This window comes from Ochotona princeps, chromosome 29 (genome assembly GCF_030435755.1).
Source record: "Ochotona princeps isolate mOchPri1 chromosome 29, mOchPri1.hap1, whole genome shotgun sequence".
In the NCBI taxonomy this organism is placed as follows: Eukaryota; Metazoa; Chordata; class Mammalia; order Lagomorpha; family Ochotonidae; genus Ochotona; species Ochotona princeps.
Window position 1 is genome coordinate 11,188,645 of NC_080860.1, and position 26,576 is coordinate 11,215,220.

Genomic DNA, 26,576 nt, shown 5'->3' on the forward strand with positions numbered 1-26,576 from the left:
GCTTTAAAGTTTAAGCATCATTACAGAACTTTACAGAGGCTGCCACCATGAAAAGCTGAATTTTCTGTTACTTCTATTCCTTTTAAATAGCAGCTGTCATCGAGTGTTTCCTAAACAAAGCGTGTGGCTACTCAACTGAGACAAGCACTGCAGTATATGAATGCTCTTCTGTTTAACAATGTTTGAGACATTTCTTTAGATCCAGTAGCAAGTCCAGCTCATTGCTGCATGCATCTGGCTGGTGAGACTTCTGCAACAGAAGGGGGAGGAACGAATGCCAGGCCATCTCCTGCCTTCCTCCACACGCATGCAGGAAAGGGAGGGTGCGAGCACCCTTCTGGCCTGGGTGCTCCTCTGTGTGGAAAGATCCCAGGTTTCCAGAGGGCACCGTGACAACTACAGAGGGAAAGAGTACTGTAGGTGATCACATCCTTTTTTGAGCAACAGCAGAGTAAAAAAGTGGTCAACGGGTGATAGAAAACACTACAATATTTCACCCACATGCTCATTCACAGCACCAACAACTTACACAGCTGACCCCAGGATAAGTGTTTCCAGATGGCATACACACACTTTGGCAGTTTCCAAAGTTCATCTAGATACTGAGAGCATTCATACAACAATTTCTGTTAACTAAATCATATATCCATGTCGCTTAACAATACAACTTTAAAAAGCTTAATTTAAAAAAATCACTAGTCTCTTGGTAGCCTAGCGGCAAGTCCTAACACTGCATGTAAGATCCCATATGGGCACCGGTTCTAATCCTGGCATCCCCATTTCCCATCCAGCTCCCTGCTTGTGGCCTGGGAAAGCAGTCAAGGATAGCCCAAAGCCTTGGGACCCTGCCCCCACACGGGAGACTTGGAAGAAGCTCCTGGGTCTGGTTTGGATCAGCTTAGCATCAGCTACAACGCCACTTGGGGAGTGAATCAGTGGACAGAAGATCTTCCTCTCTGTCTCACCTCCTCTCTGTATATCTGATTTCCAAAAAAATTTAAAACAATAAATCTTTACTTTTTCTAATTTATTTCCTTTTTATGACAGTTTCATAGGCTCTGGGATTCCCCCAACCCCATCCCATGCCCTCCCCCCATGGTGGATTCCTCCACATTATTGCAGTAGTAAAGTTTAAATCCAGTCATGATTCCTTCATTGCAAGCATGTACCATGCATAGAGTCCAGCATCTTACTGTCCAGATAAATTCAACAGTTTCTTGGGGAGACCACCCCTGGTCTGAAAGTAGAGCTGGCAGAATATCATCCCGTCCAATGAAAAGCCACAACAAAACATCAACAACAATTTACAACAATATGGAGTTAACTGACATGGTACTGAGTGACCAATATGTTAGAAAATGCAAGTTCTTAACCACATCCTGTGACTTCATTGACTTTTGAATTTTAGTTTATACACAACTGGCTATTATACACCTTAGAATGGTTATAGAGTATTATTCAGTTGTCTTGTGTCTATTTTCATTTTTATATTTGGCAGTTTATAGTATTAAAGCATAATTTTTACTGAGCTTGATGAATTTAAAAAACCGTTAAAGAAAAATCACTAGTCTCAAGTAAAACAACACTTGCTTCAGAAATGTGCTAGTTACTTGTTCAGTCAGTAAAACAGCCTGTTTTCCTACACAGAGGAAACATGTCGCTCCCACAAAGGGATGGGCTTGTATCTGAAGACCAAAGGCCAGCAACAGGGGTCTTGCTGGTTACTGTGCCTGTTCACTATGCAGATGTTCCTGGAAAGCTGAAAGGAAACCACTAGCCTCACATGGCGTGGTCAACGTGACTGTATAATCCTCGCTACAACCCTACAAAAAGCTGTGACCACCATTTAAATACTCAAAACTTATATATATATATACATATATATATATAAAAATAAATCTGGAACATGAAGGTCACAGCATAGGTGGCTCCTAGGTCTGTATGATTCCAAAGCCTATGCTCTAAGAAATCCTGCTGCCATCTCCATTATTACTTCATGCAAACAGAAGGAAAGATGGGCCTGGTGTGATAGCCTAGTGGATAGCACGTGCAAGGATCCCTCATATGGGCACTGGTTCTGATCCCGGCAGCTCCACTTCCCACCCAGCTCCCTGCTTGTGGCCTGGGAAAGCAGGCGAGGACGGCCTAAAGCCTTGGGACCCTGCACCCGCGTGGGAGACCCGGAAGAGGTTCCTGGTTCCTGGCTTCAGACTGGCACAGCACCGGCCGTTACGGCTCACTTGGGGAGTGAATTATCGGACGGAAGATCTTCCTCTCTGTCTCTCCTCCTCTCTGTATATCTGACTTCGTAATAAAATAAATAAATCTTTAAAAAAAATTCCTTAAAAAAAAAGATTTATTTTTATTACAAAGTCAGATATACAGAGAGAAGGAAAGAGACAGAGAAGATCTCGCGTCCAATGATTCACTCCCCAAGTGACAGCAATGACCCAAGTTGCGCCCATCCGAAGCCAGGAGCCTGGAGCCTCTTCTGGCTCTCCAATGCAGGTACAGGATCCCAAGGCTTTGGGTCGTCCTCAACTGCCTTTCCAGGCCACAAACAGGGAGCTGGATGGGCAGCAGGGCTGGCAGGATTAGAACCGGCGCCGATATGAGATCCCAGCATGTTCAAGGCGAGAACTTTAGCCACTAGGCCACCACGCCGTGCCCCAAAAAAAATTTTTTTAGGGATTCTAAAAAGGCAATAGGATGATAAATGTTTTAGGACACGAAGACAAAAACATACACAGGAGTGGGCAATTAGCATAAAGGCACCTCCAAATCACACATGACAATGTCTGCAAATGATTCCATTATAAATATAATTCACATGAATATGATGAGGAATGCAAACAGAAAGGATCCAAACATTCAGGGAATGAACTGGTTGATGGAAGATCTCTCTCCCTCTCTGTAATTTTATCTTTCAAATAAAAAGGTGAAGTGGTATAAGATTATTCCAAAGCAGATGGTGCTAAATTAAAGATGCATATTGTGCATTTCCTAAAAACCACTCAAAACAGAGAGCAAAGATCTGAAGTTTGAGGCCAGCACCGTGCCATAAAAGGCTAAGCCTCTGCTGTGGTGCCTGCACACCATGTGAGTGCCAGTTCAAGTCCCAGCTGTTCCACTTCAAATCCAATTCTGCTTATGGCCTGGGGAAGCAGCCTGATGCCTTGGGCTTCTGCATCCACGAGGGAGACACAGCGGAAGCTCCTGGCTTCCAGCTTTGGGCTGGCACAGTTCTGGTCATGCCCATTTGGGGAGTAAACCTACTGTTAGAAGACCTCACCCCTCCACACACATACCCCCGGTCACCCAAGGACTTTCAAGTAAAATAAATCTTTTATAACAAAAGAAAAAAAGTAAATACTAAAGAATAAGACCTAATCATATGCTTGATATAAGAAACATTTTAAATACAGTAACACAAAGAGATAGGAAAATACACCATGAAAGCACTGAACCAGACACAGAAAAGGAGAGTTTGGAATTGAGCCCAGGACAATAGCCTTGAGGCTAAATCCTTGCCTTGCATGTGCCAGGACGCCATATGGGTGCAGATTCGTATTCCAGCTGCTCCACTTCCTATCCAGTTCCCTACTTGTAGCCTGGGAAAGCAGTAGAGGACAACCCAAAACCTTGGGACTTTGTACCTGTGTGGGAAACTTAAAGAAGCTCCCAGCTTCTGGCTTTGGGTTGTTGTGGCCACTTGGGGAGTAAACCAGTGGATGGAAGATCTTTCTGTCCTTCTTTCTATAAATCTGACTTTCCAATAATATAACGAATAAATCTTTTAAAAACATAGAAGGAACTTCTTCATCCTTATAAGAAACACATCTAAAAAAATTACAGACCATACATAATAGTGGAAAGGTCTCCAACCAAGTTCAACAACAAAGCCATGATGTCCACTCTCATTTCTGTTGAGCACAGTAAAAGAAGGCAAGAAAAAAATAATAAAAATTATCAAAAGAAAATGGAATGAATTTGTTTTTTACCTTTTTTGCAGACTGGATTTTCAGCATATACAAAAACCTTATATACAGAAAGCTACCAGAAGTAATATGAATTTAACAAGATTACAGGATGTAAGATTAGTTTAAAATTCAGTTGTGATCTTGCTTCTTACCAATGAAAAGCTGGAAACTTAAATCATTTACATCTCAACATCATTTACAACTGTATCCAACAATGGGAAACACATAAATGGATGCATTTATCAAAGAGTGAAAGAATGATAAACTGTGTACCACAAAGCACCACTGTGATAAACAGATGACCACAGTCTACGCAAATTCAGACGGACCACGTCATGTCCAGAGTGCAGTACTTAGTACTGATGTCAAGTTTCCCAAACTCTTCCACAGATTCAACAACATCCCAACGCTTCGTTTTGTTTTGTACTAGAAATTTTCAAGCTGACTGAAAAAAGGAAATCCAAACAATGTTAAAACACAAGAACAAAGTTACCCAATTTTAAGTCGTGCTGTAAAAGCTCAGTGATTAGGACAGTATAATACTGATTAAAAGCTCCACAGAGCAGGTAATCCAGAAACAAACCCAATCACAATCAAGTCATTCTTTAAAATAAAGATACTGATAATTTAATGGGAAAAACACAGCCTTTCAATAAATAGTGGTGCCAAAACAAGTGGAAATTCACACAAAAACAAAAAAGAAAAAAGAAATGAAAGATGCATATCACCTCATATTATATACAGGAAATCAACTCAAAATGGATGAGAGACCTAATCAAAAGATTAAAACGTTTTGCGGCTCAGCACTTTAAGCTGCCACCTACAAAACTGGTATCCCATGGGAGCACTGGTCCAGTCACAGCTATTCTACTTCTGACGCAGCTCCCTGGGAAAGAAGCAGAAGATAAGTCCAAGTCTCTTGGTTTCTCCTTCTAACACTGTTTTATAATAAACAGTTATGGTTTAAAAGATTTATTTTTATTTTACTTTTTTTAGAAAGGCAGATTTACAGAGAGAGAAATCTTCCATCTGCTGGTTCATTCCCAAAGTAGCAGCGATGGTTAAAGCGGAGTGGATCCAAAGTCATGAGCCTGGAGCTTATTTTAGGCCTCCCACGTGGGTGCAGGGTCCCATGGCTTTGGGCTACCCTCTACTGTTTTCCCAAGCCATAAGTAGGAAGCTGGATGGGAAGCAGAGCAGTAGGGCCAAGAACCAATGCCCGTATAGGAACCCAGCACTTGTATGGGATGATGAGCCAATTGAGCCATCATGCTGGGGCCCAAATAAATATGCTTAAAAAAAAAGATGTATTTATTTTTACTGGAAAGTCACATTTACAGAGAGAAGGAGAGAGAGGGAGAGAAAGAGAAAGAGAGAGAGAAAGAAAGATCTCCCATACCCTGGTTCACTTGGCTGGAGCCAAGCCAATCCAGGGCCAGGAGCTGCTTCTGAGTCTTCCATATGGGTGCAAGGTCCCAAGGCCCAACTGGCCATTATGGTCATTTGGACACTGAACTAGCAGATGAAAGATCTGTCTCTTCTCTCTCTCTTTCAAATCTTTTTTAAAAACTATAAAAGCACTTTTCATCTTGTAACATAATGAAAATAATCTGTATCACAGATTTGATGCTTAGGGCCCGGCACCGTGGCCTAGCGGCTAAAGTCCTCACCTTGAACGCACCAGAATCCCACATGGGCACCGATTCTAATCCCAGCAGCTCCATTTCCCATCCAGCTCCCTGCTTGTGGCCTGGGAAAGCAGTGGAGTACAGCCCAAAGCTTTGGGATCCTGCACCCACGTGTGAGACCTGGAGGAAGTTCCTGGTTCCCGGCTCTGGACTGGCACAGCACTGGCTGTTGTGCTCACTTGAGCAGTGAATCATAAGATGGAAGATCTTCCTTTCTATCTCTCCTCCTCTCTATATATCTTTGTATTAAAAATAAATAAATCTTATATAAAAAAAGAACAAATTTTATGCTTAAACATCTGTAGGTGTTTCCTGCTGAAAAGGCCAGAGTCCTACCTTGATCCCTTATAATAACTGATTACATATTCTTTAAGTTTTGAAGGGGAAAAAAAAGAGTTAAATATATCATTTCCTATAAATTTAAATCAAGAATCATTAGAACAATTAGTCTACTGTAGTGGTCGGATATTAAGCAAATCTGTGAACAGAAATAATTCTATAAAAGTGATAACCAGCTTTTTAAAAAGTGAGGAAATAGCTGCATTAAAATAGCAATAAAAAGAATAAAGTAGTAGACAATGAATGTAGTGACTATTTTAAAAAAATCCTAAACTTCAATGGAGAAAAATCTGGCTAGTTACCGAGAAGGAATCCTTTTGTCTTAAATAACATCTAAAATGTATAAGGATACTTTAAAATCTTAATGGAAACTGGAATTTTAAAATGTTAATTATAGTGCCAAAATTTCTGAAATCCATGCATTCTTTTCTTAATAGACACACTTCCCATACACTTTTGGGAACTCTTTTTTAAATTTTCAATTAAAACATTACCAAGATGCCTTACAGAGCCTGAAAATACAAATGAGTAAAAATATCAAGAATGTTCTGAAACATCAAAATAGGGTTAGTCTTACTGAATACTAAAAACAATGCCTAATGAAGGGACTGGATCGCAACTCAGCATATAAATGAATGACTTCCTCTTACAAAATACATGCAAACAGGCCAATGACTCATGCATCAAGTGTGTCCAATTCTGAACCCATGTATCCAGAACACAATCTTTCATTCCCTAAATCACGACTATGCTATCTGATGAGCAATTCGTGATTAACTCAAAGTCCATGTGTAAGTCAAATGCTACTTTTTCCTAAAATATCCCTACTTAAATGCCTTAAATCTTTCTGTTGTGTTTTCACCTTGCCATACAATTTGTCATGTAGACCAGGGAAGCTGTAACCATACACAATTTATCTCTGGAAACGTATTTTTGAGGGTGTTTTTTCCCCCTTCAGATTCACTTACTTAAAGTCATACAGAGAGAGAGAAACAAAAGACAGAGATCTTTCATCTGCTGCTTCACTCCCCAGATGGTCACAACATCTGGGGCTGGACAAAGTCAAAGTCAGGTGCTTCACCCAGGTCTCCTGCACGGGTGGCAGGTGCCCAAGTACTTGGGCCATCTTTTTCTGCTATTCCAGGTATATTAACAGAGAGCTGGCTTGAAAGTGGAGCAGCTGCATCACAAACCAGTGCCCGGTTGGGATGCCAGCATTACAGGGACTTTGTCAGCTCCACAATGCCAGCCTCGGAAAGCAGTCGGAGGTGGCCCAAAGCTTGTGGCCTGGGAAAGCAGTCGAGGATGGCCTGGAGAGCAGAAAAACATGGTCTAAAGCCTTAGGATCCTGCACCCGCGTGGAGACCCCGAAGAAACTTCTGGCTCCTGGCTTTGGATCAGCACAGCTCTGGCCATTGCGACCAGTTGGGGAGTGAAGATCATTGAAGATCTTCCTGTCTCTCCTTCTCTCAGCATATCTGAATTTCCAATAAAAATAAAATAACTCTTTATGGGACCCCGCGCAATAGCATAGTTAAAGTCCTTGCCTTGAACACACCGGGATCCCATATGGGCGCTGATTCTAAACCCAGTGGCCCAGCTTCCCATTCTGCTCCCTGCTTGTGGCCTGGGAAAACAGTCAAGGATAACCCAAAGCCTTGGGACCCTGCACCCGCATGGGAGACCCAGAAGAAGCTCCTGGCTCCTGGTTTCGGATTGGCTCAGCTCCAGCCGTTGCAGCCGCTTGGGGAGTGAATCATCACATGGAAGATCTTCCTTTCTGTCTCTCCTCCTCTCTGAATATCCGCCTTTCGAATAAAAATAAATAAATCTTAAAATAAAATGAAATAAAATCAATCTTTTAAAAAAAAAAACCTGTGCAGCCACAGTGAAAAATAGTATACTAATTCCTCAAAAAATTAAATACAGAAATACCATGATACAATAATCCTACTTCTGGAAATATAGCTAGAAGACCTGAAACAGCAGCCAATGTGGGCTGCAAGAGGCTCCTGGCTTCAGATTGGCTCAGCTCTAGCCTTTGTGGCCACTTGGGAGTGAACCAGCGGATGGAAGATCTTTATCTCTCTTTCTCTCTGTAATTCTGATTTTCCAATAAAAATAAGTAAATCTTTTTTAAAAATATAAGTAAATCTTTTTAAAAAAAAACTAAAAATATTAGTAAGGGCTCATAAACATCACAGTAAGATTTCTAGCAGCCAACTCTCAGAAGCAAGAAATGAAAACCTTTGTGTCAAAGTACTCTTAAGTAAAAAGGAATCCTCAAACCCATTTCAACAGTCGCATCTGTTCTTGCCAGACCTGTATCGCAGAGGCCTGAGAGAGGGCAGATGGCCCAGACTTTCATGGAAGGCATTCTAACAAATGTTGCTGACTGAGTTATAGCACCATGTGTGAGTAGCAGCTGGTGGGATTACTGTGCCCAACAGACACCTACGGTGAAAGGTGGACCAGCTTACATTTTAGACTATCAGGAAAAAAATTAAATAAGTAAATAAATAGATACTCTCCCTTTCTCTTGGTAACTCTGCATTTCAAATAAATAAACTGAAAAAAATTTTAAGAATACATCCTTTTTTATCAAAAGGACAGATTTTTTTTAAATTTACTTTATTTTTATTGTAAGGCAAATTTACAGATAGAAGGAGAGACAGAAAAAAAGATCTTCCATCCACTAGTTCACTCTCTAAGCGGCTGCAATGGCCGGAGCTGAGCCAATCGCGCCAGGAGCTTCTTTCAGGTCTTCCACGTGAGTGCACTGTCTGTAGGCTTTGGGCCTTCTTCTGCTTTCCCAGACCAGAAGCAGGGAACTGTATGGGAAGTGGAGCAGCTAGGACATGAACCGCTGCCCATACGGGATCAGTGCCTGCAAAATAAGGATCTAACCACTGGGCCATCGTACTAGCCCATCAAAAACGTTTTTAAAGGCAGGAGAATAGTAGGCACAAAATTCCTAACAGCAGTTACCTGGGGGAGTAAGGAGCAGGGAAAGCGATTAGGAGACAAAAGGAACTGCAAGAACACTGGAAATCCTGTAGTTCGTCAGCTGACTGGGGAAATTCTTGAGTGTTTATCATGGCGGATAGCTTACATACGCAGAACACATTATTTCTGTGAATATTAAATATCACATGGAAATGAAAACACAGAATGAACCTCTTCCTATTTTTGTGTACAAAGTGATAAGGGTATCATGAATTTGTTAAATGAATTCTCTAGCTCTACTTTAAATAATTATGGAGGCTGGCATTTAGGTTGGCAGCCAAGATGACACACCCCACATCAAAGGGCCCGGAGTTCAATACTTGCCTCTAGCTCCTGAATCTGTTACAGAATCAGGCACGCAACTAGCTTAGCTCTGCTGGAACTGGAAATACCTACAAGCCGTTATCCTTCTTTTGTAGGTCAAAACACCCCGTCCTTCCCTAGGATACAACTGCTTCATCCAGGACCTAGGCAGGGATGCCATGAAAATATAAGAAAATTTCTATCCATTTGGAATAAGCAGAGATGCCATGAATTCTCAGGTGGCTCCAAGCTCAGAGAAGCATCGACTTGCCCTCACAAAGAAACCAGTAACTGGGAGGGGTACCCTCTTATCCATACTGTTGATCTGCCTGTCTCTCTGCCTCTCTACTTAACACACACACACACACTGGACACTAATGCTAAGAAAACCAAAATATTGGCTGACAGAACATTTGTCACAACACTGTGGCATCCAACTGTAGCATTATTTTTTCAGTGTTTGTATTCATGTACTTGAAAGGAAGAACAGTGAAAGAGAAAGAGCTCAATCTTCCATCCATCCACTGGTTCACTCCTTAAATGCCCACAGCAGTCAGGGCTCGGCCAGGCTGAGCCAAGACCCCAGGACTTCATCCAGGCCTCCCACATGCATGGCAAGGGCCCAAGAACTTGAGCCATCATTTACTACCTCCCAGATGTGTTAGCAGGAAGCTATATTGGAAATGGATTATCCAGGACTTGAACTGGCACTTTGATATGGCATGCAGGTGTCCCAACGTAATAGTCTGACCCACTGTGCCACTATTTAGTCAAACGGCCAAATCTGATGAAAACAATTGCAGCTAAAAAGAAAGCACTCAAAAGATAAAAGTCAGTTTTTGTTTTTGTTTTTAAATTCACTGTCACTGGGGAACTGATCAGCTATCTATCTGCTAATCCCCAACTCATCCTTAAGGCAGTAAAAAAGCAACTGATTACTGGCACCCAGGGGCCTCAACTTCATTTGCCTTCAGGACCAGTTAAATAATACAAACCAATAACGCAGATTCAACATCTACCAAAGGCAAATGTGGGGACTGAGGTAGACTAGGAGAGCTAAGTTGAGACTTAATTGATTCAAGTATTAAGGCACTTTCAGCCAAAATCAGTCCTTCTAGTGATCAAATAACGGATGGCGACTCACAGCCTATGCAGTGTCCCACTCTACTAGCTTCTCCTCCTGAAGTCGTCTTCATTACACCTGTTGGCATTTGACACCCAGTCTCTAACAGCAATACAGACTTGGGAACAGAGAGGACTGAATGTATCTATTTTAGTCATGACAGCACAGCCTGAAAAGGCACAATGTTAAGTCACTGAACGTAAAGATCCTATTCTGGGCACAGGGGTTGTGGCACAACAAGTCAAGTCACAGCTTGGGATGCCCGCTTCCAGTCCTGCCTACTCTGCTTCCAACTCCAGTTTCCTGCTCATGTACTGAGAAGGCAGCAGGTGACAGCTTAAGTACCTACTACAGTCCTCGCCACCCACGCAGGAGACCGAGACTCAGCTGAACCAGCACTGGCCGTGGGAGCATCTAGCAAATGAAGCAGCAGATGGATGATAACTTACCACCTCCTCCCTTCTCCCTCTGTCACCACTTAAATAAATCTTTTTAAAAATTTAAATTTACTGTTTAACTAAGTGAGCTGTGTGGCTAGACAGTACAAGGAATACATAACTGATAAAGAACAGGTAGGTCAAAACAAATTCTAAACATCTAGAGCAAGCAGAGGATCAAGCAGTGCTAGTTCCAATTGATTTCTTTCACTTGCTAGAAACCACAGGATCTGATATAGCCCTAAAGACAAGAGACCAATCTTCTTTCTCCTGCTAACTGATGTCTGCTCACAACCAAAAACCTGAGCAGTAATGAACCTGCCTCCATATAATCTTTAACCACTACGCTATCTCGCTGGGCCCCAAATTTTCTATTTTCAAAAGCTATTACAGGGGGCCAACACAGTAGCCTAGTGCTAAAGTCTTTGCCTTTGCACGCACCGGGATCCCCTGTGGTCACTGATTCTAATCCTGGCGGCCCAGTTTCCCATCCAGCTCCCTGCTTGTGGCATGGGAAAGCAGTCGAGGATGACCCAAGGCCTTGAGACTCTTCACCCACATGGGAGACCGAAGAAGCTCCTGGCTCCTAGCCTCCGGTCAGCTCAGCTCAGGCCATTACGGCCACTTGGGGAATGAATCAATGGATGGAAGATCTTCCTCTGTATCTCCAAATTTCAATTTAAAAAATCTTTAAAATAAATTTAAAAATTTTGAAAGTTATTCAGGGGTAGCACCATGGCTCTACAGGGTAATCTTGTGCCCTGTGGTACCAACATCCCCATTGGGAACCAGTTCAAGTCGCAGCTGCTCTACTTCTGATCCAGATCTCTGATTCTGGCCTGGGAAAGCAATGGAGGATGACCCAAGTCCTTGGGACGCTCTACCCACATGGGAGACTTGTAAGAAGCTCCTGGCTCCCAACTTCAGATCAGCTCAGCTCTGGTGGTTGTGGCCATCTGGGAAATGAAACAGCAGACAGACTTTCTCTCTCCTTTCTGTAAATCTGCCTTTCACATAAAAATCTTTTTTTTTTAAGTAATTTGCTTTCTTAGGCAAAATCTTAAACACAGAAAACATGAATTCTGCAACAGTCGCCCAGAAAGGGCAAGCAAACTGCTCAGAAGCTGTTTTCCAAAACTCACAGCGCCTCCTTCCTTCAAGGAAGCTTCCTGCCAAGCATCCCCACCCACCTCAAAGGAAAGCTGAGTTTCCCTGATTGAGAAAGTATTATACGCCACCTATTTATCAAGCACCCATTGGCAGGATAAAATAGAAATAAATTCACAGAAGCTGAGAGGCTGCTGACAGGGCTACACCATGGAAGAGAGGGTCAGGCCTCCACCTGCTGCACTCACCCCTACACCTGAGTGTCAGTTCCAGTCCTGGCTGCTCTGCCTGTGGTCCAGCATTCCTTTTTTATTTTTATTTTTTAAACAGTTCATTTTATTTTTGCTGATGTTTACATAGTTGTGAGGGATGCAGGCCCATGTGGCTGCCATTTAGGGTGGAGAGGGTCAAGGAATGGGAAAAAGTAGGTGAGACAACTGTCTCCAATCTCCTTTTTTCTTCTGCTATCTGGGCAAAGTGGGGAGAAGCCAAGCGCATCGGAATCCAGGAAAGGGGGAAGGCCACCCACGTTATCCCGGGTCCCAGATGTGGAGCATGCTCCGAGGACGCTGCTCAAGTGGTTTAGATAGTGTCGAGATGCTGCGGATCTTGTTGCTCCAAGGTTGAGAGAATCCTTCCAAGGTCCACTGGCTGACACAGTCCACCCTAAATTCTGGATTCACCCAGATACCTGCTGTCAAAGCTTGTCCTGGAGACTTGTCCAATTTGTTCTACCTTCTATGGTAGTAAAACGTCTTCTGCAGGCCTCAATGAACTGTTTGTCATGTCCCTCCATGAACATCTGGGCATGCTGTCCACCACATACGCCTCAGCGACCATGGAGACCCAGTTCTGATACACATACACACTCCATGGTCAGACCACATATCCTGTGGTTTTCACCATGGCTGGAGTTCTGAGTCCAGTGATCTAGCTGGGGAAAGGATGCCCAAAGAAATCCCACCAGAGGTGACCTCAGACCTGACTCCATGTGTGCCACCCAATGTGGGGTCCAGCTCAGTCCATCACCCACATCAGCTACACACACACTGATGGTTGCAGCCACCTGATCAGTTCTGTTCCCAGCCTCATCACATACACAAACCAATGGATGCTGTAGCCCAGCTTAACTGCGTCCACTATATTCTGTCCTCACATTAACCAGTGGGAACTGCAGCCTAATCAGAGAAACTCCCAACAACCCTCACTAGGCCCACTCCTGTGCTGGTTATTGTGCTTACCAGTATGTGCAGCAGACTAGTCCAGTCTGTCCCACAACCCATTCAGTTCTTGTTACCCATCAATAGCCTTGGGAGTCTAGCTCAACCCAACTGACCCCACCATCTACACACACTTACACTGGCGGATGCCACCGCCTGTCCAGCCAGGTCCACCTCCAGCCCTGGTTCTCATGCTCACCAGTGGGAGATGTAGCCCATCAGAGAGTGAACACAGTTTCCCAACTAGGGCCACTCCCAGCCCCCTACCTTGCACCCTCCAGGTACTGGCAGTACTTGCCCCCAATACCAGCACTTGCCAGATTATGCTGCAGCAAAGCCTGATCAGCCTGCACTTACTCTAGCTCATACGTGCACTAGTGCATAGTCGCTTAGCCCAGACTGGCTCTCCCCTCAACCCAGATCACATGCAGGCCACATGGGCTTGGTAGCCCTGCCCAACGTGGTCTATCCCCAGTCCCAGCTCTCATGCTCACCAGTGGAAGCAATGGCATAGTAGAGGAGTCCCTACAGCTCCCCTGCTAGGCTTGCCCCCCCACCCACCCTGGGTTAGGTGTGCTGGTGGGTGCTGCGGCCCAGAATGGCATGGCTCACTTCACATCGGCATCTACCAGCAGGTGCTGCAGCCAGGCTTGATCCAGCCTGTCCCCAATTCAGCTCTTACTGGTAGGTGCTGCAGCCTAGCAAAACTCAGCCAGCCCCCAGACTCAGCCCTAATATCAACCGGCTGGCATTGTAGCCCAACCCAAGCCCAACCTGGTTTTCACATCTGCCAATGGGTGCTATGAACTGGCCCAGCCTGTCTCATCCCCAGACCTGACCCACACATATGCTGGCAGGTACTGTAACCTGGCTTGGTCTAGGCTGCTCCCAGCCTTGGTTCTTGCGCTCACCTTCAGGGACTGCATCCTGACAGAGGAGTTTCCAAAGTTCCTCTATCAGGTCACCTCCAAGTCACAGATCTTGTGCATACCGGCAGGTATTTGGCCCAGCCTGATTTGGCCCTCCTCCTATTCTGGCAGGTATAGCGGTCCAGCATTCTTGTTAATGTGCTTGGGAGGCAAGAGAAGATTGACCTGTGAAACTCTCATGGGAGACCTAGACGGAGTTCCTGGCTATATGGAGAGTGAACCAGCAGGTAGACTATCTCAGTCAGTATCTATCTATCTATCTATCTATCTATCTATCTATCTATCTATCTCCCTTCCTTCCTTCTCCCTCCCTCCCTCCTCTCACCACTTTCCCTTTCAAATAAATATGTATTTGTTTAATGAGACTGGAGATAAATACAGATGACAATGCTAAAGAATTGAAGAAAAATGCAGATGATCGTTCAGTGTCTGGGCTGGCTTTGTCTGTGTGCTGTGCAGAGAGAAGTAGTAAAGCAAAGTTGGTCACAACACTAGAATTAAATTAAAAGCAACAATTTTACTTTTGTATTTTCTTCAAGGAGCAGTCTTTGCTGCTCTGTGTGTTCTGGCCTTCTATTCTGGGGGGACACTGTATGCTAAAATCCAGTACTAGCAAACATCACCTCTAAAACATCTGTTGTTTAAAAAAAAAACTATGAGGATTCTTGAACTGCCAAATCAACGACCTGGATCCTGCCTTTACATAGTTCACTGTCATGATCAGCAAACAAAATATTTAACACGGGGCTGGGCTTGTGGTGGCGGGTTAAGTACCCACCTGCAATGCCAACATCCCACATGGGCACCAGTTTGAGTCCTGGCTGCTCCATTTCCAATCCAACTTTTTGCTAATGGCCTGGGAAGGCAGCAGAGGACTGGCCAAGTACCTGCGCTTCTACATCCACATGGGGGACCCAGAAGGAGTTCCTGGTCTTGACTAGGCCCAACTCCGCCAATTGTGGCCATTTGGGGAATGAATCAGTGGATGAAAGATCTGTTTCTCCTTCCCCGCCCCCACCCAACTCTTTCAAATAAACAAACCTTTTAAAAATACATACTCAACACAAGTCTAACTCTTAGTCTATCCTAAGTCTGCTCATACGACAGAAATAGAGTCATGGATTTCAATATTTCTTGTGGACCTGGGACCCTATCACAAGGCGACAGCAGAGACCTGGATAAATGCTAACCAAGTAGAAGGGTCAGTCACTTTTAAACAAAAGAGGAAATAGTAAACCAGTTTGGCCAAAGTAACAAGTATATAAAAGGAAATACAGGAAGGTAGGGTTATAAGGCCAGGACTGTTCAGAAATTTGCCTTTAGAGGTCAGGTTTTATACTTAGACAATAAGAAGGCTTTACAACATCCAAACACAACATAATCTGAACTAGAGATGATAAAAAGACCAAAAGAGGCAAACTGACACCAAGCATTCCCCGTTAACAACCCTTCACAACACCCACATTGAAACCCTTAAAGGTAAAACAAGGTAGAATTCTCCAAACTGAAACTTCTGCTTAAAAACAAAACTTATTCTTTTCAAGATCAACTTCTCCCACCCTTTAAATACACTATTCTAAAAGCAAAACAAAACAACCTCCCCCAAAAACAGTAACAACAACAAATCCTGCCACCTACGTGTCATCCTCTTTCCTTTCACATTTACCTTTTCAGACAAATGCCCCGACACCCAAGGATGCCTTTCTCTCTGACCAGACCCTACCCCAGCCTCACATCTCCGCCTCCGGGGCACTTTCAATGACTTCCCTTGCAAATCTAACAGCTGGTTTCACTCCTTCTCTCTGAACCCTGTGGCTTTTCACACTCCTGCCCCAATGCTTCTTCCACCTCACACCTCCCAACGACCCCACCACTAGCGGTGCATGATGCCTCTCCCTTCCATTTCTCAACTGTGAGTTCCAAACCTCAATTCTCTCCTTTTTGGTTAATTAACCTATTCTTAACCTTCAACTATTTTTTTTCTCCTTTCCAGCATGTCTCTTTTTTCTTTTTAATAATGGCCACACAGAGGAGAGAGAGGCATACCCATGCGGGCATTCAACTAAGTCAAAACCAGCCGAAGGTGCACTCCCAGGTACCACTCGTAAGTATGTCTGTACTAATCAACGGCAAAGAGAACTTGTTCTTCGCAGCTTTTACTTTTAACAGCAGTGTTTTTGTAAGCAGTTTCGAGACATGAGTATAAATCTTTGCAAGTTCATAAAGTCTCAGCATACAGTGGTTTGAAGTATAACTATAGGGCAAAGCATTTGGAGGGTCAAACTAGAGTTCTAGGCAAAATTAAGGCAAACAACAAAACAAAATCAGGCACTATACTTAGGTTCATGTGTCTGTATAACCAGGTTAAAGAAACAATGAACAAAACTCTGCTACACAAGTCCTAGTTAGGTTAAAAGTGCCGCCCAGGCCTGAGGCCCTGGGATGAGGGGAAGTGGGTGTGCCTGTCAGACGTGGTGTGGAGTAAGGAAACAGATAACAAACTGCTAACAACCCCTCCTGGGCTTTGGAAGGGTGGGAAACTTCCCTGTGCATTCAAAAAAAAAAAAAAAAAAAAAAAACTGAGAAACACAACTTCAGTCACTGCCTTTCCTTCATTTGTGTAGATTATGTAGGAAACTCTTCAAAGAATCAAAATGAAATGATTCCATAAAAAAAGCATAGCTGTAGCCAAAATCAATAATGTGAAAATTGTTTAAATGCATGTATTTATTTAGGGAGGGAGGGGTGATGGGGAGAGTCAGCACACTCTTACATGCTGGGTAACAAACCCCCAAATGCTCACAAAGGTGGGTGGCAGGGACCCAACCACTGAAGCCATTACCTACTGCCTACCAATGTGTGCCTTTAGCATTAGTAGAAAGCAGGAATCCAAGGTGGAGCCAGGATTCAAACCCAGGCACACTTGTATGCAAAGTGGACACCTCAACTGGTAACAGCTAAGCCAGGTGCCTGTATCTCTTCTTCGCTTTGTGCAATGCAATAACTATGAGATCTCTGACCAAGTGTGCTTATGACACATTTCAAAAGCAACATAAATCAATGACAATTTGCCAACTATTATTTCTATGTTTTTGATGACAAAATTCAGCATTGTCTATAGAATGACCATTTTTATACCTAAATGCTAATTGAGTCCTAAAACAAGAAAATAATTTTTACAATGAGAAACTGTTTATGGAGCCAAGTATTATACAAAGTAAGTATCCTGTCTTTACAAAGCATTTCTACTTATGCGATCTCACTGGAGCCTACAAACAAGTTGGGCGGCAGGATGAGCGTAATGACTGAACAAAACACAGTCCTGGAACAAAGCTGTGGCCCAGCACAGCTAACAGTGGAGGAGAGGGCTCGGCAGCGTGGCCTGGTGGCTAAGGTCCTCACCTTGATCCCATATGGCCGCTGGTTCTAATCCCGGCAGCTCCACTTCCTCTCTGTCTCTCTCTCCTCCTCTCAGTATATCTGACTTTGTAATGAAAATAAAATAAATCTTAAAAAAAAAAAACAAAAAACAGTGGAGGAGAAGCCAAGTCACGCTAGAGACGTCCTGACCCAAGGAACCCCCCTCCCCCGCAGAATTAGGTGATCACAGCTCAGGATTTAAATGCAAATGTACTGAGAAGTGAATACTGTTTGATCACTTCCATTCAACACAATTCACAAATATGCGCAACAACTAGGGCCTATTGTCATAAGATCACTTGTTCTGCTTTTAGATCCAAGGATAGAGACCATCAAGTTTTGTACTGGGTTAGGGTAGACCTCACAAACCTCAAGATGGGATTTCCTACATGGTCTCTTAGATCAATGCATAGTCATTGAGCTAAGGTCTTAAACATATCATAGGGGTTAGTCTAGCAACAAGTGGTACTCTTCCATTTTCAAGTGTAGCCCTAATGAGACTTGTTAATAAAACCTGAGTTCTGATTCCCTGAGAGGATCATGCAGTGACTGTGGTTGCCTCCCTGCAAGACTGAGATCCCTTAGACACCTGAGCAGTGCAAAGTCCAGAAGAGAACCACCGTGCCTTTTACATTTTACAGCAGGATTAGAAAATACTCTGTGGATACTCAGGATGCAAGTACTTCTTAAGTTAGATTTACAACACAAGAAGTCATTATTTTGGGGCCTGGTGCAGAAACCCAGCGACTAAAGTCCTCGGCTTGTACACGCTGGGATCCTATCTGGGCACCAGTTCTAATCCTGGCAGCCCCACTTCCCATCCAGCTCCCTGCCTGTGGCCTAGGAAGACAGCTGAGGACGGCCCAGGCCTTGGGACTCTGCACTTGCGTGGAAGATCTGGAACAGGCTCTGGACACCTGGCTTTGGACTAACTCAGCTCTGGCCGTTGTGCTGGGGGATAAACCAGTGGACGGAAAATCTTCCTCTGTCTTTCCTCCTCTCTGTATAGACTTTCTAATCCAAATAAATAAAATTTTTTAAAAGTCATTATTTTTTAATTCCTAAAAAGAAAACATCAAACTCCAGAAACATCAAAAATTGACTACAGAATTTTTAAGGATGAGGTTATGCTTATGGCTCTGTTACCAAGGACAGCAATCACAGAAAGAATCAACTCAACACCTGATTAGGTCCTCTCTTCCTAGGGCATCCCTTGATTTTCACAAAATAAGTTTGATGAGGGGCCTGATGTGATAGTCTAGTGACTAAAGTCCTCGCCTTGCAACTACCAGGATCCCAAATGGGCACCAATTCATATCCCAGCTGCTCCACTTCCTTTCCAGCTCCCTGCTTGTGGCCTGGAAAGCAATGTAGGATGGTCCAAAACCTTGGGACCCTGCACCCGCATGGAAGACCCAGAAGAAGCTCCTGGTTTTGAATTCGGCTCAGCTCCGGCTGTTGAGACTACTTGAGGAGTGAAGCAGCAGACGGAAGATCTTCCTGTCTCTCCTTCACTCTGTAAATCTGACTTTCCAAGTAAAAAAAAGAGAAAGAAATAAGTTTGGTGAAACAGATAATGATGAAACCAAAATTTATTAACACTGAAATGAAACAATTATACAGAACTATTTACTTTCAAACCACTCCATGGTGTTTGAATGATCACAAAGAAATCTATTTTGGGAAATACATGAACATCAGGCAGCTAAAATCATAGTACTACTTGATAATTACAGGCTGATGTGCTTACAAACTTCAGCTTTTTCTTTCTCCTAAAGGTTTTATGCCAAACATTGAGGAAAATGATTTAAACACAAATTCATGGTGTTTGCTTTGGCTAATTTCAGTTTAAATCTTGTATCACCCAAACAATATGATCATGGCACTTTCACTACAGGCAAAACATGTTTTTAAAACAAGCAAATCTTCTAAAGTCTATAATGCAAGACACGTGTTTCCAACTAGGTTCTCTCTGAAAAGCTTCCATCAGCTGAAGCCGTGACTACATCAGATAGCACAATACACAATGACGACCCTAAAGAACGGACTTGCATTAATTCTAGACTTGAGCACTCATTTTTATTACCAGGTTTAGAACTTTTGGTAAATAACTGTTATAGTAATGCCAGTGATCACAACTTATCATCTCAATGTAATGCAACCTGGACTGGATCTTAAGATAGACCTTGTGAAGCTTTCTCATTCATTTGTTCAGTAAAAAGGTACCAATCACCCACTACCATGTGAGGCACAGGAGAGAAAACCAAAAAGAAAAGGTCTCATCTTGTTATAGCCTGTCTTATTTACTCTTTCACTTGTTTATTTATTCATTTACTATTTTATTTATTTACTGTCTGTCTGCCCTAACAGATGCACACAAGAACCAAGAGGGTAGCCTAGCAGCTTAAAGTCCTCGCCTTGAAAGCCCCGGGATCCCATATGGGCACTGGTTCATGTCCCGTCAGCCCCACTTCCCATCCAGCTCCCTGCTTGTGGCCTGGGAAGGCAGTCGAGGACAGTCCAAAGCCTTGGACCCTGCACCCATGTGGGAGACCCAGAAGAGGCTTCAGGCTCCTGACTTCGAGTCAGCACAGCTCCAGCCATTGTGGCCACTTGAGAAATGAATCATCAGACTGAAGATCTTCCTCTGTGTATATCTGACTTTCCAATAAAAATAAAATTAAAATCTTTTAAAAATTTTATACGCTAAGAAATTTGGATTTCATTGTTAAGTATGGTAAAAGTCATAGGCAGAATTATAACTGAGGCTGTTAGGGTACCATGGGGGAAGATAAGTCACTGTGGAGAATGAAGGACACCTGGTGAACCCCAACAAAAGAGGCTGGCTCAGAGCAATGACGCCAGAAATTAAAACGGACAGATTCAATCTCAGTATCTTAGTGTCAGTACTAATGTTAAGTCCTTCTACCATTTGCCTCCATTTTCTCTTTGAGCCTTGGTTTTCTTACTCTGCTTTGTAAAATCCCAGCACACAGAAAACACACCATTACAACGCACTCAATTACAAAAAAAAAAAAAAATTTTACTTGAAAGGCCGAGTGACAGACAAGGAGAGACCAAAAGAAAACAAGCTTCCATCCACGGGTTCACTCCCCAAATGCTGCAACAGCTAGGGCTGGGCCGGCAGAAGTCAGCAGCCTGGTGCTCCATCCAGTTTCCCACTGATAAGCATCAGTGTTCCAGTGGCCTTACTAGCAGGTTAGTGAGAACAGAGACTTACACCAGAAAAGGAGTGATGCAAACTGAACAAGCACTAAAACCCAAAAGCTTGCTTCCAGATGCACGGGGGTGAGATGCAACGAGGTGGCAATGTGGCTGGATCCCTGAAAACCAGGATTCAGACAGAAATCAGAAGAGCATGAATTTACACATAAGGCCCCAATTTCTATTATTTAAAGATTTATTTATTTTTATTGCAAAGTCAAACATACATAGAGAGGAGAGACAGAAAGCAAGATCCTTTGTCCGATGATTCACTCCCCAAGCGGCCACAATGGCCGGTGCTGCGCCGATCAGAAGCCGGGAGCCAGGAGCTCTTCCAGGTCTCCCACGTGGATGCAGGGTCCCAAGGCTTTGGGCTTTATTCCACTGCTTTCCCAGGCCACAAGCAGGGAGCTGGATGGGAAGCAGGGCTGCCAAGATGAGAACTGGCACCCAGATGGGATTCCAGCGTGTTCAAGGCGAGGACTTTAGCCACTAGGCCACTGCGCCGGGCCCCAAATTCTATTATTTAAAATTTAAACATGTTAAAAACCAACAGAATAATATAATGAACCTCCAAAAACTCAGCAGTGAACTTCAGGAATTACTGACATGCAGCCAATCCTGATTCATAATTAACATGAAAATTCCAAAGAGCTTCCCTTTGCAGGCACTACCTTCACCGCCTCTGTCCTCAGACAAACCTGCTGGCCACAGAGGCCTAGGCGGACTTCTACAGACCACGCAGATCAACAAAACACAATCAACTCTTCACGCCTTGAACAAAGTAAGAAAACAAGTGACAGATACTCCTTAAATCGGTCCATGTATACTCTTGAAAAACCCTTCCTCATCTGTATTGCAAGTGAGAATGAGTAAAACAACTGGTGAATTTGGGCCAAACAGATAAAATATCATGGATAGTTTGCAGACATCGCGTGGCCTCCATAAAACAGAGCAAAGTCGCGAAGTTTGGGGACTTCAGAGAACGACATGAGTATATATGAACCGCCCTACAGTTCTGTTCGTTCCCGAGCTGACTCAGGAGCCTTCTCCCTACCTCCACCACCCTTTTTCACAATAAGGCAAGAACTTTCTTCATCTCAAATCCACAGCGAAGGAAAGGTCCTGGGTCCTGAGGAGTTTCTCTACCTGTAACTCCAACACAAGGGAATGGAGACGAAAGGAAGCTAACTTGAACAGAAAGAACCTGGTAAACTGTCCAACTTCACACCAGCATAGCTGACCAACACTGCCCACAGCGGTGTGTGGCCTGTTTCTTGACCAGAGTTTTCCATGTTTCAAATGCTGCATGGCCCTGCAACAGCACAGTAGAAACGGTGGGGCAGGCACGAGGGCACTCAGCAGGGCCACAGGACGAGGCACGGGATGGCAGCGACCAGCAGCCTCACCTTCAGCTTCCACCCTGTCCAGGGCCAGCTGCAACCTCACATTCCACATCAGTCACTATTCACTCAGCACGCTGTCCCTCAAAACACCCCCATTAGTCAGTGACTCTTTAAACAACATGTGTGCACTCACAACTGCTTATCAAGAGCTTCGTTCTTTCTTTACTTTCGACTGCGCAGTTTCCTGCTTGAGATGGCATAGACACCCATCAAGTTCCTCTCGGGATTATTACCTCCAGTCACCATCTCTGACTTTGCAGCACCCAAACACTGCAGACCACCCATTCAATGAAAGCGTTCTACTTAACACCATTCATGATTTCCAGATACTACCCACTGTTTTGTTTCCCTGAAAAAGCCACAAGTGATGTTGTAAAATGTGGCACTTCATGGTATCTAAGCAGTGTTCCATAAAGCCAGTCATCGAACCTCAGAGACTCTGATAAAGGGAATTCCCCTACTTCACAGCTGAGTTAAAAGAAAAGTAATGAAGAACTTAGGATCCCCTCAAGCTAGAGAGTGAGTTCCTGGGGCTGGGGTTGTGGCACTGCGGGTTAGCAGCGGCATATGACACTGGCACTCGGTATTTGAGCACGGCCTGGAGACCATCCTGCCTCACTTTTGATTCGGCCTCCTGTTAAGGCACCTGTAAAGGTCGTGGAAGATGACCCAGGTGCTTGAATCCCCAGCACACATGTGGGAGACCCCAAAGCTGTTCCCAGCTCTGGGCTTCCACCTGGCCCTGCGCTGTCTGTGTCCTGCATTTGCAGACTGAACCAGCAGATAGAAAATCTCTCAGAATCCCATTACTCAGCCTTTCAAATAAATACAGAAATCTTTAAAAATAGATTAACTGGTCAACTGGACCTCCTAACCAGGCCTTGCAACTCCCAAGGCCACCCCACCCCTCTTCCCAGTCTGTCGGGGTCTTTTCTAGAGAAGAAACAGTTCTGCCCCAAACCACAATTGCCTCAAAGAACAAACCTTCTTATAACCTCTACACAGCAAGCGATTTCCCATCCCATACCCACAATCACCCTTCAGACATTACTTTCCCCCTTATTCTGCTTCCACTCTCCAGGGATGCTACCACCCTTCGCTTCAACCTTTTCTGCAAATGTGCCACCCGTGAACGCCGAAGAGAGGTCTACGCAGGTCCCTGTGTCCCCAGATGCTGGCACTGTCCCTGCTCTGGACACCTAAGGCCGCACCCCACAAACCACCAAATAGGTTTCACATGCTACTTAGTAACTTTGAAAGTCCTCCCACTGCCCCCCAGAAAGGTACAGAACTTGCAGCTCTTCCAAGCCGGGACTTGGCCCAAGGTCCCAAGCCCACTTCAAAACCTTAACAGAGTACCAACCCTGACAAAGCCTAGACCCAGCCCACTGTCACCGGCGACTTCCCTTCCAGAACCTGGCTACCCAAACAGGCTCCCTGCACGGCTTATACGAGTTTCCTGCTCTCCCCTGCGGGGCCTCTGCCAACCTCACCACCTCTCCCCGGGCTACCCCACAGTGAAGGCAGCTGCTCCTCTCTCTCACAACTTGCAAGTTTTGCCTCGGATCACCTGTTCTCACCAGTGCTTGCTCTCGGCCCGGTGGCCCACCTTTGCCCTGGTCCGCCTCTCTCTCCACCCATTCCGTTCCTCCTTGTCCTGGAGTCACCTCCACAAGTCAATTTCGGGGTGCCCGTGGGATTCCACTTCCCACCCGTGGGATTCCCCACCCCCTCCCCGGGGTCACTCTCCCCTTCTCCCATCCCCTGCTCCGCCCAAGGCCGGATGACATCCGCCGCTACCGCCTCCATCCCTCTTCTCGGACGCCGGGTCCCCTCGGCAGCCCCACCGCCTTCCTCGAGCGCTAGCCTCCCCTTCTGGTTGGGGGCAAGAGGGGCGTGCACACCCCAATTCCACGCACCTGTTCCTCCTCCTCTTCCCCACCCCACCCCCCACCCCCAGAGCGGCCGGCGCCCCCGACCCCCCGACCCCCCTCTCCCGCGTCGCGCTCGGGCCTCCCGGAGCCCCGCACTCACCACGAGTAAGTCTGCTCCGCCATGGCGCTGACTCTCGAGGACTCCGCTGCAGGCTGTCGCCGGGCCCGGCGGCTGGCTGGCTGGCTCGCTCGCTCGCTCGGGCCGGGAGCGGAAGGCGCGGCCGGGGCCCGGCGCTCGCTCGCTGACTCCCACAGCAGGCAAGGCGGGCAGGCGGCTGGCGGGGAGAGCCGGGCTCCGAGGCGGCCCCGCTCCCTGGGCCCCCGGGGCGGGGCGGGCTCCGCTCTCGGCCTCTCTCTCTCTCTCTCTCTCTCTCTCTCTCTCTCTCTCCCTCTCTCACCGGCGGCGGCGGCGGCGGCTCCGCTGCGGCTCCAAACCCAACATGGCGGCGGCGGCGCGGAGAACAAGGGGGCCCCGGGGCGGGCGAACGGCAAGACGGGCTCGCGCTCACTGCGCGCCAGGCCGCGGGAGCGCCGCGCTCGGGCGGCGGCGGCGGCGGCCGGAGGACATGGCCGGCGGGCGGAGGCGGCGGCCCAGGCGGCGGCTCGGGCGGCTGAGGGGGGCGCTAGGCGTTGAGGCGAGGCCGCTCGGATCACACCCGCCGAGGGAAGGCGAGCAGGGGGCGGGGGCGAGCCTGGGGCCCGCGCGAGTCACGTGCCCAAAACACGCTCACGTGACGCGCGCCCCGCCCCTCGCGCCCGGCCCATGCGCGGAGGAGATGTCGGCGGGTCGGGTCCGGGGGGCCTCTGGCTGTTGGGCCGCCGCGTGCTGCGTCCGCCCCCGTCCACGCGGAGCTCCTCGCTTGCCGCGCCCCTCGCCCACCCGCTGCCCCAGCCAGGCGGGGTCCCGACGCGCGTCGTTGGCTGCCGCTCGATCTGGGACAGTGCGCTGGTCCCTAAATGTCTCCTCAGTCAGCCGGCCAGTCTCCGGAGCTCTGTGTGTCTGCATCCCTACGTGGATCGGTTCATTCATTCATGTAGACCGACCTTCCATGCAGCCAACCTTCCCGGCGTCCAGGCTCTGGGCCAGGCCCTCAGGGTGCCAAGACAAATACCCATGCTTGCCTTCGGTGAACCAAACAACAGATATTGGGTGCCAATGGGGTGTCAATGCATTTTGCTGGGTCCCTATCCTAGGATGCTTATTTTCTCCAGGGAAAGACCCAGATAAAATCTAGCTACTTGGAGATTAACTGCTGAGTTTTGTTTTTTGGGTTCTTTTGTTTTTGTTTTTGTTTTTTAAGATCGTAGACACAAGGCAATGAAACAATGGTTAGGGGGTTGGAGTTACTTCAGATAGGACTGTAAGCTGATGCTTGAAGGCGGAGGAGCAGGTGGCCCAGGCACGATGCAGGGAAAGGACGAGAATTCTTGGCAAGAGGAAAGATGTCAGCGAGCCAAAAGCAGACCTAGAAGTAGACAGAACAAAGCAAGACCAGAGACCAACAGAGTAAATCCAGGACTCGGGAGACAGGCTAGGACATGTGGGGATATTTCCCCTCCAGGAGTGAATGAGGCCTTCTGGTAGCAGAGACTTGTGAGGAGGGGTGGGGCAGATACACATTCTAAGAGAATGACATCAGGCAAGCCCCAAGATGTAGATGGTTGGAGTGACTTCAAAGTCAAGAGTGGGGTGGATGGGTTGTGCTGTGTGATATTGAGACTCTGGGCCAGTACTGTGGCCTGATAGGCTAAGCTTCCGCCTGCGGTGCCGACATCACATATGGGCGCTGGTTCGTGTCTCTTGGCTGCTTCACTTCCAATCCAGCTGCCTGCTTATCAGCCGTGGAGGATGGACCAAGTGCTGGGGACCCAGCACCTGCGTGGGAAGCCCGAAAGTAGCTCAGCTTGGTTCTACGTGTTGCGACCATTGGGGAGTGAATGGAAGATCTCTGTAACTCTGCCTTTCAAATCAAAATCTTTTTTAAAAAGGACCAGGATGCCATGAGGCCAGACTTTGGAGGGGCTTATCTTGACAATGAACTGTGCTGGTGAGCAAGAAAGGATTAGTGCAATCCCAATTCCTAGGAGAATGCCTGGGCAGCAGACACAGCAGCCAACACACACACCCTACCCACCTCCACAAGGTGCAGACATGCAAGCAACCCTGAAACCCGTGTACCCGCACTGCTCTGCAGCTTGCCCAACCTGGGGCGGGGACCTAACTCCACCACCACCGTTTCCCAGGGCCTGCCCAGGCTCACGTGGCACACCACACCCACATCTATCTCCAGATGGATCACTTGGCCATTGCCCATACATCTGCCGCTTGCCTGTTCCCCCAAGGGGAGCCCTTTCATGAGAAAGCCAAGTACACTTCTCTTTCAGAAGCAAAAGCATGCCTTCCTTCTTCCCCCACTGCCAGGTGCCAGGACTGGTCAGGTCGGATGTATTCCCTCCAC

General features: G+C 46.1%; 2 protein-coding genes across 2 annotated transcripts in view; both read right to left on the reverse strand.

Annotated features, from left to right (window-relative positions):
• SPPL3 (signal peptide peptidase like 3) overlaps positions 1-24,799 on the reverse strand; it is a 70,893-nt gene extending 46,094 nt beyond the window's left edge. The window contains exon 1 of the mRNA XM_004591902.2: positions 24,218-24,799. Coding sequence (XP_004591959.1) covers positions 24,218-24,240 — 23 coding nt within the window. The 5' untranslated portion in view covers positions 24,241-24,799. The remainder of the gene's footprint in view (positions 1-24,217) is intronic.
• Positions 1-26,576, reverse strand: part of CMKLR1 (chemerin chemokine-like receptor 1) — a 718,021-nt gene that overhangs the window by 133,211 nt on the left and 558,234 nt on the right. The gene's annotated exons all lie outside the window — the stretch shown is intronic.